General features: G+C 35.7%; 1 protein-coding gene across 1 annotated transcript; it reads right to left on the minus strand.

Annotated features, from left to right (window-relative positions):
* Positions 1–287: 287 nt before the first annotated feature.
* Positions 288–10,756, minus strand: LOC115227249 (E3 ubiquitin-protein ligase MIB2). Its single transcript, XM_029798138.2, has 6 exons — positions 10,587–10,756; positions 9,548–9,584; positions 6,001–6,210; positions 4,170–4,345; positions 1,520–1,659; positions 288–382 (listed from the first exon to the last, which is right to left on the minus strand). Exons 2-6 carry the CDS (start codon positions 9,557–9,559, stop codon positions 303–305), a joined length of 618 nt encoding a protein of 205 aa, XP_029653998.2. The 5' UTR covers positions 9,560–9,584; positions 10,587–10,756; the 3' UTR covers positions 288–302.
* Between the last annotated feature and the right edge of the window lie 2,555 nt (positions 10,757–13,311).

Here is a 13,311-nt window from a genome sequence, read left to right on the forward strand (position 1 = left end):
GAATAACCTATCAGAAAACTTACGAAAGATCTTAGTAGAAAAACAAACAACTATTTTATTAACTCACGAGTTTACACCTAAAAAACATAAATTATAGTTCCATAGAAGACAATATTAACTCTATTGTGGCTTTTAATTTATCCATTTTACCAAACACGTTAACCATGACTTTATGAAATTTCAGTAATATTTTTAATACAATTACTTTAGAGCTAACCTTTCAAATGGAAATTAGAAATGGGATTTGTTCTCCACCATTCTAATACGCAAAATAGCTGAGGTGGATGTACAATCTATAGAAATTAATTAAGTTCTCTAATTTTAAACTCATCAACTGTCTCTGCCAAAGTCTGCACTCCCTTCTCTTCAAACTTTGGACTCTCTGAAATATGTGTCTCCAAGTTTTATATTTATTTATAGCACAATCCCTTTATATTTATTAATAATCTATATTTTATTAATGAGAAACATTCATACCATTAATGGCCAACCAGCGATCATAATTGTTTTGGTCAATACTTTTATACTTTCAACAGTGGGCCCATGTAATAGCCAATATTTAGCTCCAAAACGAACTCTAGTTGATCTTTGTAAATTTCCTCTCTCTGTTAAGATATCCTACATAATCTAACAATGCTGTAATTATATCACTTAATTATCACTTAATAACAGTTAATCTGTAGGTTTTGGTTTCCTTGCTTATATCTATGCCAAATCTATTGCATTTTCAAAACCTGATCTTCACTAACAACCTGTTTAATTCCAGTGTCAACATATTTATTTATCAAAGATATAACAACAAACACATGTCACAACCACTTCAAGAAGGAGAAACATACTCTTAATCTCTTTGTTAAACATTGTTGCTGATAATCCCTAATTTTAACTTCACAGTTCACCAGAATGCCATCTCATTCAGGAAATATTTGAAGGTTTCATGATCTGGTTGGAACGTGACACTCAAGTCAGAACCAAAACCTAAATTTGAGAGACGGACTAAACTGTGTCTCTGTTAGCCTTGATATCACCCAAAGACCAACACAGCAACATGGAGTTGTGTGTTGAAGTCTCAAACACTGGTGACACAAACTTTTACTCCTTTAAAATATTCTACTGAATTTAATTCTACTTTACCAAAGATGACACTGATGTCCTTGTAAGTACTGTTGTATTTAATTATCTTCTAATAACTCATAATTAATTATAGAGTTGATGGAGATTTATTGATACTTCAGTTACTCACTAATTATCTTGCAGAATCCTCCATTATCTTTATGTTGCAGACTACAACCCTCTTGAAGTGTGACATGTTTCCTACTTGGATAAGGTCAATGTTTAGTGGATGTAGTGTGAGAGATATGCTATTACAGAGAACAGACACTAGGAACACCTTTTATCATAAATCTGCCAGATTATGGCAGACCTCTGTCTACATAACAACATGAAGTATATTATTCTACACAATAAGGGCAATGGGACAAGTAGGACAAACAGACAGATCAGCAAAGAATATTCTTACCAACTCGACCTCTGCTTGTTACAGGTTTCAAACACCTCAGGCATCGTTTAAGTGCAACGTTTGAACATTCTTCACATGTCAGAAGGTGTTCACAGGGATGAACTTTTGTTGTGGCCTCTTTATTTCTGCACAACAAACATCTGTGGACAAAACAGAAACATCCAATCAATAACATTCATTTATAACAAATATTATATTATTTACATGTTCGGAATAGAGAATATTATAAGATACATCAGTAACTACCAAGAGTAGAGCAGAAACTCTTCTTTAAACATTTACATACATACAGCATTTTGTGTAGTTAAATGACGCAGAAACACACACACACACACACATACATACACACACATGCATACATACATTGATAAATGTTTGTCTTGACCCTGATACATCATAGAAATTGGTTGACACACAGTGAACTGCATATATTCCAGAAATATATTTCACTTCTAACATCGAACTCATTTCTTCTGAACAAATATATCTACACAGGTTTCTTTATATACACATACTTTATTATATACACTTTATTATATACATCCCGTCTCCACAGATTAGCAGATGAGGTGTCCAGTACTGAGCAGTGGCAGGAATAGCCCGAAACCAGACCTGGTCTGCTGGTTCTGTTGCTATAAGATGGTAGGGGTTCGATCCCCTGCTCGCAATTGATCGGATGCACCTTTGCATCGTTAATTAGCTAGAGGAGGTGTTCTCTTGGGGTTAAACATTCGCAGTAGAGTCCATCCGAACAGATACTCATGTTGGCGTGCCTACGAATATTACTTATATATATTTTCGTCCAGCCCGTGCTATCACGGAAAACGGATGTTAAACGATGATGATGATGATGATGATATATCTATCATATATATATATATATATATATATATATATATCATATATATATATATATATATATATATATATATATATATATATATATATATATATATATATATATGATATATATATATATATGTGGAGGCACAATGGCCCAGTGGTTAGGGCAACGGACTCGCGGTTGTAGGATCACGGTTTCGATTCCCAGACTTGGCGTTGTGAGTGTTTATTGAGCGAAAACATCTAAAAGCTCCACGAGGCTCCAGCAGGGGGTGGTGATCCCTGCTGTACTCTTTCACCACTCTTTCTTCTGTTGGCCTGCTCGCTTAGCCAGTGGGGTGGCGTCATTCGAAGGCTAAAACAATGCGAACGCATTGTGACCGGCGATGTGTAACTACATCTGATGGACTGGTCGGTCACGTGATCACGTGATATATAATATATATATATATGTATGCATGATAGGTTTCGGCCAGTATTAGCGCAGGTCATGTTTAACGTAATCCCACTACCGGGCGAATCAGGATGCGGACAAATGACCCACTCGAGTAGAGAGTTGCTGTTTACGGGGACATATCCTGGTGTTGGAGTTTTAACCGGGATTTCTTGAAGGATTTTTCCAAATACTTCTTGAACTTTATGGGGGTCTTTTTCTGGTTTAATGTATTTTGGTGTAATGCTAAATGGAGCGGGGCCACTTGAGGTGAAATAATTTTGCCGTATTGTTGTTATGTGATGCGAGTTTGATTTATGTTGTGGGCAGATAATACGGGGCCCAGGCCTTGGGTATATCTTAAAGCTGATGCCAACATCATTTGGGCAATGCTGATGAGATATTTTCCACCATGATTTTGGGAGGCTTTATTATATGTATCGTGCATGTAGTTCTAGTTTTCTGTCCCTTATTTTGCCCCTTTCCAATAATATCAGCTGCGCTCTGTAGACATATTATTATTATTATCGTTATTATTATTATTATTATTATTAAAACATTCACATAAACGATTATTTGTAAAAGCAAATAAAATCTTCTGAAGTGTGTCAATTGAATAAAGCAGAACAATATTTATACAGTCCAAAAATCAATATCTATAAACAATATCTGAATTTCAACAAAGAAAGTTTTGTATATTCACTTAGGGGGAAATGTGCCTGCTTCTTAAGTAGCTCATACAGAGAGATGTATGGCAAAGAAATTGCCAAATCTTATAAAATAAGGGAGTCAAAGGCGACTAAAGCACCTAGTAATGGTATATGTGTTACTTGAATTATTTACGTTTCCTGACAGCTTTTTTTTTCCATGAAGATATGTGGCAATATTCCATCAGTATTTGCAGAAATATAATATATACACTGTTGGTGTGTGTTTGTAGGTTAATTTTCTATGAAATCATTCTTAATATTGACTGATTCGGACTTAGAAGAGTGAGAAAAAGATGTTGGTAGACAGATAAATTCCACTTAATTCTAAGTAACAGTCTCAAAATGGAATTCATTCACTTCATTATTTAGATCTATATTTTCCTATTGATCACAAATCTTTAAAATAGGGAACGAAGAGGGGTAGGTGGTGATGGACAGTGAAGTATAAATGTCAACACTACGAATCATGGGAATGTAATCAAAATCGTGTTCTTTCTTTGATCTCCTGACAACTGCATATTGTTTATTGTGTGGCCCATGACAAAAAACACTAGCGACAGTATAATGTATGGGTAGAATTAAAACGAAATAAACATATAAATATGATTATATACAAAATAGAAAATGTACTGGTTTACCTGTTCCATTGCCAGGAAATACTTACTGTGGTGGTAAAAATGCTTCTAATTTTTTTCTCAAATTTGGGTCCTTAATGAGGTCCAATGGTGTGTTATTTTTGTTGTTTTTATGGTGAAAGTCCGCTCCCTGGCTGGCGAGATATCTCGCAACCACTATACCAGAGAGCCTTTCTTCTATTTTCAGGTTAAGGGAAGTGCAGCACTACAAATGATGAAATATAAAATGATGACAATATTACACAAATATTCAAAACAAATGCACCTAATTACACAAAAGTTCATCTAAATTTACTCATAGCTTGTTTATCCACCAATTAAAGCAATTACAAAGTATTGAGTTCCTACATATTCTTTAATTAAGTCCATTTCCCATTTTCATGTTTTTACTTTATTTTCAACACTGAGACACCCTCTAAATATATTGTCATTACATTGAGCAGGACAAACCGTATTGATTAACATGAAGCTTATTTATAATTAATGAGTAAATATTTACTTGTCAATCACAAATATCACAATTTATTCAATAGAAAAATCAAATATAGGAAGAACAAACCAACAAGAACCTATCTATATAATTGGCTTGATAAAGGCGACCATGTGGCCATAAGAAAGAGTATTGTATATATAAATATAACACAACATGAGAAGAAAGAACATAAGTTATATCAGAAACAAAAACACCTATAACATAACAAAGTCAATACCACACAGACATGACCAAACATATCAATAATTTTTCCATAATTAAGCAAGAAGCATCTTTGAATGATGACGGTAAAGTAAAGGAAGCAGGAATTAGTGTCAAGTCAGAAGAGTAATGGAGGAGTATTTTTAATCACGGACAAGTGAATTTTGGAAGAGGCGACTTGCAAGTCTACCAGATAGATGGAAGAGCATTGTAGAAAATGAAGGAGAATATGTTTTAGATTAACAGAAAAAAGTACTTTGTTTATCTTAATTTTGAGAAATATAAGGATTATAAAAAACTGCTTCATTTATGAGATGACAGCAAAAAGTCCAGTAGTATTGAAGTCCATACTGTTGATGACATCAGATAGCCGAATACAGTAAACGGGCTTTAAACAGCATTTTACAAGATATATACTCAAACTCAAAATCATTACTTGTGTGTGTTTGTCTGTGTGAGTGTGTGTGTGTGTGTGTGTGTGTGTGTGTGTGTGTGTGTGTGTGTGTTTGTGTGTGTGCCTAAGTACAGAACTTAAATACTGGAAAACTCACTAAGGACCATGCTTTATTGTATTCATTCTCTAGCGTCTTAACATTGAACATTGTTATTTCATGTCCACAAGAAGTCAGTGGATTCATGTCGGGTACAAGAAGTAGGATAGAGAGCAGTTTCACTCAGAATCCTTCATAGAATGGACTGGATGTATTAACCTTGGCACCAGCACTATAAAGCTCAGACATCTCTTCTATCCTGCATCATTGTTAATTGAGAATAATATCTCCTCTATTAAATAGGCCACTTCTCCGTCACATTGTGATGGCTGTGTTTATATGGCCAACAACCGAGATGGGTCACCTCTCGACCGTGGTGAGACGACATCTTTGAGAGTGAAAGGAGATGGAATATTGTTTGTTACATAATATCACTCGGGTCATAAGGGGAGACTGGATTACGGAATGGTAATGGAGGATGGGGTTGATAGGGGAGAATTGATACATGACAAGCAAAGTTTGTCTGTCTGCCTGTCTCTCTCTCTCACACTCCCACAAAGACTCCCAAATATACAAAATCACACAGACACACACACACTCACACACACAGACACACACAGACACACACACACAGACACACACGCATGTATATACACAAACAATTTTAAAACTTACTTCGTTTAGTAAATCCAAGGGTGCATCCTCGGAATTAAACATTTCTGTTGCCATGGCTAGGTGCAAACAGCTGTTACCTTCACCATCAACAGCATTTATGTCTGCACCCAGGGCTATTAACAGGTGTGTCATTCCGAGGTGACCCTGGGAAACGGCTTCAAGCAATGGTGTCCGTTTCCTTTTGTTTTGAATGTCGAACTGAACTGAACCCTTTGTGGAAGTAAAAATAGAAAATGAAAATTTACATGAAAATCAGGATGGATATCAATGTGTCATTATTGTCTTCTACTGTATACTTGATCAAACTGATCATGTACATTTGATGTTTGCCCGTAAAATCAACCTTCGTAAGATCCTCTAGATGTTGCTATGAGAATGTGTTCTAGACAGGATAAAGATGTCCTAAATAGATTGTTTCAGCTTAATCTACCTTTCTTCCTAACTATAGTAAGTTTTAGGGGAGCTGAACACGAGTGAACACATGATTAACAGATCAAGACTAGTAAAGAAGAATCAAAATTTCTAAAGTATACTTTTGATGTTGCTATAATTAATAAGAGGTTCATAAAACTGTTGAGGTGGTTAGTGTCCACCACCATGAAATTAATGCGCGTGCACACACACATACACAGAGACACACTCAAATATAAATATATATATATATATATATATATATTTATATTTGAGTGTGTCTCTGTGTATGTGTGTGTGCACGCGCATTAATTTCATGGTGGTGGACACTAACCACCTCAACAGTTTTATGAACCTCTTATTAATTATAGCACATCAAAAGTATACTTTAGAAATTTTACATATTCCTCATTCAACATATATATTTATATATCCAACAGTAATGTATATAAATCTCTCCCTCTCTCTCTCTCTCTCACTATATATATTATATATATATATATATATATATATATATATATATATAGTGAGAGAGAGAGAGAGAGGGAGAGATTTATATACATTACTGTTGGATATATAAATATATATGTTGAATGAGGAATATGTAAAATGAAGTTCACGAGAAAATTTATCCATCACAACCATTGGTTTGACCCGTGTTGCATCGATTCCTTGCAGGTGGGAAAGTTCTCGGTGTCGCTTGGTATGTTGTTGTTGTCAGTAGGTTCTTGGATTATAGCATTATAGCCAACAACCTCCTGGCAACATCATGCCAAGCGAAACCGAGAATATTTTGTGAGGTTTCCTCTGTAAAACAAGACACCAGATGATATGCATCTGCACTGGAAGATGCAACACATCCAATTATACAGTATCCAACCCACAAGTGTCCGATGCAAAATGGGTCAATACTCCATTTCCCAATCCCCCATTTGTAATAAAACTCAAAAAACCGTGAAATTCCTGAGGTAGACTAAGTGAAAATTATATCATAACGTGTGTGTGTATGTGTGTGTGTGCAGACATACAGACAGACGTGCGTACACACACACACACACACGCACACACACACCACACACACACACACACATACATACATACATACATACATACATACATACATACATACATACATACATACATACATACATACATACATACAGAAACTGTGCATAGTTTAGCTGTCCAGCGGATGTTGACGTAAAGTGAAAAATAGAATATCTGGAAATAAACTGAATAATGACATATCTATGTATATATATGTTTTGATTGTAGAAAAGATAAATCCGGAGAAGAAGCACACTCTAAGATGCAGAGCAGTGTATATTTTAAAACTGGGGAAGGCCGGTTTCCGGGATTACCCTTGGTTTCCGGTCCAAAAAGGATTTAGCTTCAGGGCGTATCATTAGACCCCAAAACCTGTTGGCCTAAGACCTCTTCCAAATATGGAGGGTGGAAAAGCCGTTCACCTCATACGCCTAATCCCGTCCAATAGCTTTTCCAGCTGCATACGGGTGTATAGTTCGTTGGATGACGTGGGGATGTTATTGCTGGAGTATCCGAGGTCAAATTCTTTCATATTTATGGGAGACCCGTGGTTTCAGTGAATATGTAGAAACGCTTCAATGGTGAGATATTTAACAGGAACCACATGGTCACTGGGATAATCTCTTGCCAGGGAGCTGAAAAGGATCGTTTGCACAAAACGTAAATCCCAGGCTTTTCCCCTTCCATATTTTGAAGAGGTCTTAGGCTAACAGGGTCTTACGAAACGGTACAAAGCTAAAACCTTTATGAATGGGAAACCCAGAGTAATCCCATAAACCACCCCCAATTTATAATATACATACATATAAATGTATAAGTATATATATATATATATATAAGTATATATGCATGTATGTATATTTACTGATTCCTTTAGGATATCTTACTAAATCTCCTTCTCTCTTCTATAAAAAACTGTTTTGTAAATTATTGTCTTCCATACATTAACATTTTGAAAATAAAATTCTGTTCTTGTATATGTATATTGCATTGAAGAATGGATGTAAACATGATATTCTATGAACTGAGGTGCTTGTCATTTATACCTGTTTTACTTTGTAAATTGTACGATGGCACTGTATGATTTATAACCTATACACTAATGCAGACATGTAAAAGAATTTATCAGACAGATAGATAGATAGATACATACATACTTACATACATAGACAAGAAGAGATATAGAGAGACAGACAGACAGACAGACAGTTAGACAGACAGACAGACAGATAGATAGATAGATATATATATATATATATAGATAGATAGATAGATAGATAGATAGACAGATAGATAGATAGATAGATAGATAGACAGAGAGAGAGAGATAGAGAGAGAGACAGACAGACAGACATATAGATAGATAGATAGATAGATAGATAGATAGATAGATAGATAGATAGATAGATAGATAGATAGATAGATAGATAGAAAGAAATAGATAGACACACATCCATATATGGTTGTAGTGAAAGGAGCTTTTTTCCCAACCATACACGGTTCTACGTTGAATCACTCTGCATGGAAACTCAGGAAAGTATATTCTACTCTTGCCTTGGGCTGAACAAAATCTATGTGTGTGCCTATGTATGTGTCTATGTGTGTGCCTATGTATGTGTGCATGGGTGTGTGTGTGGGTGTGTGTGTGCGTGTGTGTGTAGTGGTTCAGCAAAGAGGCTGAGAGGATAAGTGATATGCTTAAAATAAAAAAAAGTACTGGGATCGATGTATTTGGCTAAAAATTCGATGATGCCCCAGCATGGCCGCAGGCAAATGTCTAAAACAATTAATATATATATATATATATATATATATATATACATGATATCTGTTATATTTTGGTTCATCTCATAATGACCTTGTTTCATTTGACCATTAAAGATATTATTATCAGTGGTGGTGGTCAGTTGGACTGTCAACACCGCTAATATCAACATGATCAATATACAATTCCTCCACAAACACAAGGGTTTTGTAGTACATGTGATTAAATCTATTTCCATTATTTTACTGGTACATTGGTAATATTTATATTATACAGATCAATATAATACTGGAGAGTGTATATAATATGTATTTATTAACTAACCTGCTTCAGCATCGCACACACCACTTTATATTTTCGCCTGAAAGTAATGGATGAGGAAAGAAAAACATGAAAAAAAAGCAAACATCACACAGCTTGAGATAATAGTTATTAGGTCATTAAAGAAAACAAATGTAATTAGGTCACAATAACTTAATTACAGCAATTATTACACACATACTCACACACACATGTATATTTATTCAATACACACTCCACACAGTAGAACAATGATATATACACACCTGAGTAAACCCAGAAATGTAAATACAGGAAAAATACTGCCAAGAATTCTGACAGCTTATATAAACATGAAATTTAGGAAGGAAAGAAGGGCTACAGGTAATCATATGAACCCCAGTACATGACTGGTATTGTATTTTATCAACCTTGCAAAGATGGAAGGAGAAGTTGACCTTGGCAGGATTTGAACTCTGAACGTAAAGAGTCGTAAATAAAATAACACAATTTATTTTCTTCAAAAGTAATAAGAAACAACAACAGGAGAAAAGAAGGAAGACAGTTTATTGAAGGAACCCCTGGGTATTACTGGTACAGATTATATTGACCCCAGAGTGATAGTAAATATTCTGGTAGGATTTGAACATGGAACATAAAAGAGACAAATGTAAATACTATAAGGGGATGATTCTGTATTTAGCCCAGTGTCGGAGTAAATAGGGAAATTACAAAGGAGAGAGAGAGAGTGAGGCAGAAAGAGAGAAAGAGGCAGAAAGAGAGAAAGAGGGAGAAAGTAGTTCTAGATGGGATGAAAAGAAGAAGAGAGAGGATTTGAACCTGTGACGTTGAGGAAATGGAGAACGAGTTGAAGTAAAGAGTCCAGTCAGGCAACAACAATAACAATTATGGTGATGATTAATTAATGAAGTAGATTACAGTGTTAATTCAGTGCGAAAGAGAGAAGAAAGACAATGACCCCGTGGTGGGATTATGACATGAATGACTCAATGAAAAAGAAACAAACATTATTGAAAACATAAAAGAAACAGATTTGGATATTCCAGATCCAATGGGGACTTACCGCTGAACTGCCACATGCAGTGGTGTGTCTCCGCCGTTGTCAACCACATTGGCATCGATGCCATTGTGACCCAACAACAGCTCGACAGTGTGCAAGTTTCCCCTCCAACAGGCCACGTGCAGCGGTGTTTGACCATCTTCATCTCGAAGATTAACCTGATAAAGAAAAGAATAAAAACATTAAAAATGGTGTCTGAAAGGGGAGTCGGGTGGTGAAGAATTAAAAGAAAGACTCACAGAAAAAGAGAAGAGAAGGAATGAAATTTATTAAACAGGTGGAATGATTGGGGTGGGGAGTAGGTAATGCAGATTTCTATTGTATATACACACACGCGTATACACACATACATGTGTACATATAAATATATTTATACACACACACACAAACACACGCATATAGGATGAATAACTCAATAAATAAACACGATAGAGCAGCAAAATGTGTGTGTGTGTGTATGTGTGTGTGTTCATAATTACATTTATTCTTTTAGTCTTTCATTTGTTTCAGTCATGTGACTGTGGCCATGGTGGAGCACTGTCGTTAGTCGAGCAAATCGACCCCAGTAAGCCTTGTACTTATTTTATTAGTTTCTTTTGCGGAAACGCTAGTTTACGGGGACGTAAACACACCAGCAGCGGTTGTCAAGCGATGTTGGGGACAAATACAGACACACAAACACACGCACGTACACACAGACACTCATAACACACACACAGACACGCACATATATGTACATATATATATATATATATATATATATATATATATGGACATACATATATACATATATATATATCTGTATATATATAAGGCAAGATGTGTGTGTGTGTACGTTTTTGTAATTTATGCACATCTACAAATTAACACGCATGCCGCTCAAATTTTAGGGGGTCATTCGTCATAACCCCGGCAGTATTTTTGTCAAATTTCTCCCGAGACATCCGCGAATAGCGGTAAATAATTTTGAGCCATAACTTCTAAATATTTAAGATGGCGAAAGCTACCATTGTTTACAAAGCAAACATTAATTAAGTCACCTCCTAGCAACGGTGTAAAGAGAGAGAGAGAGAGAGAGAGAGAGAGGAGAGGAGAGAGAGAGAGAGAGACGGAGAGATAGAGAGAGAGATTTTTATAATTTCGTCTTTTTACTGGCAATAACAGACAGACAGGTGTTGTTATGTATGTTTGTATGTGTGAATGGCTTCAGTCACACATACACACACGCGAGCATGTATGCGTAAAAGACACAAATATGCAATGTTTGTGTGTGTGTGTGTTGTGCGTATATATATATACGGGCAACATAAACGATATTCTCCGTTTCTCCACAACTAATTTCCAAATTAGCTGAATCCGTTGTTCTAATCATAGCGATATATAGCTGGTCGTGCGTGAACATGGGAGAGAGCAGAGGTTACCAGAGCAAAAGACCTACGTGTTGACTGTAGACACGCTCCTTCGCAAACGATCAACTATTATTTTGTAAACAATGTTGCGAAACTGTTCATGTTTTCGAAAGGAGAGGGGTCAACCTAAAGCGTTTGACCCGGTCATAAAAACAAACAAAAAAATAGTAATATGTGTAAAACAACTTCCTGTATACGAATATGACCAAAAAAATGTGCGCTCGCGAAAGGAGGGTGGGGGGAGAGGCCTATGGCCTTTTCTTTGATAATATCTTTCTTGCTTATTTAAATTCAGTACAATGCACTCTTGCCTTGACCAAACCATTTCTCTTTGTGTGTGTGTGTGTGTGTGTGTGTGTATGTGTGTGTGTGTGTGTGTGTGTGTGTGTGTGTATGTGTCTGTATGTTCTTGATAATCGTTTAGAACAAGTTGTTTTACACCTATTACACTGTTTGTTTTTGTGCCCGGGTCAGACACGTAACATTCACAATGTGAATTTTCCGAGGCCTCTCCCCCACCCCTTTTCGCGAGCGCACTTTTTTTGGGTCATATTCGTTTAGAGGAATTTGTTTTATGCATATTACACTATTTTTTGTTTGTTTTATGACCGGGTCAAATGCTTTAGTTTGACCAGGAGAGGTATGACTTTCACATCTCTGCGGGAGAAGGTAAGCTTCTCTATTCCTGTTACAAAACTTAATTCCGGGTGCCAAATTTGCTTCAATTGATGGTAATACTCAGGTAGGAGGTGGTGGCGGGACAGTGGCAGGGGCAAAGGCGTGTAAAAACATGTATACAATAGGTGTATGTACGTATATGTTTGTGTGTGTGTGTTTTGCCCATATATATAAACGTAGTTGTGATCTGAACATAACCGCTTCTGAAACAGAGGTTCCGGAGAGCTTTTGGACGTTCTATTTTCCTTGCTGGAAGGGTTCTCAACCCATGGGCAAAGTTCGGTTACATGAAAAAAAAGAAAAAAACAATCGATGAGTGTAAAAATTGGGAAACCTATTTCTTATGGTACCATGTGGTTTGTAAGCAAGCTACTAACCACACAACCACTCCTGTGCCTATATATATATATACATATATATATATAATATATATATATATATATTATATATATATAATATATATATGTATATATATATATATATATATATATATATATATATATGAATGTGGTTGTATGTTCCTCATGAAGCTTTTTAAAATAGATATTTCTTAGTGAAATTTTCTGAAAATCCATCCCTTTCAATGTCTTAATCAACAATTATGTCTGGAGTTGGGATTGGTTTCAAACACATGAAATGAT

This window comes from Octopus sinensis, unplaced genomic scaffold (assembly GCF_006345805.1).
Source record: "Octopus sinensis unplaced genomic scaffold, ASM634580v1 Contig02334, whole genome shotgun sequence".
NCBI classification, from domain to species: domain Eukaryota; kingdom Metazoa; phylum Mollusca; class Cephalopoda; order Octopoda; family Octopodidae; genus Octopus; species Octopus sinensis.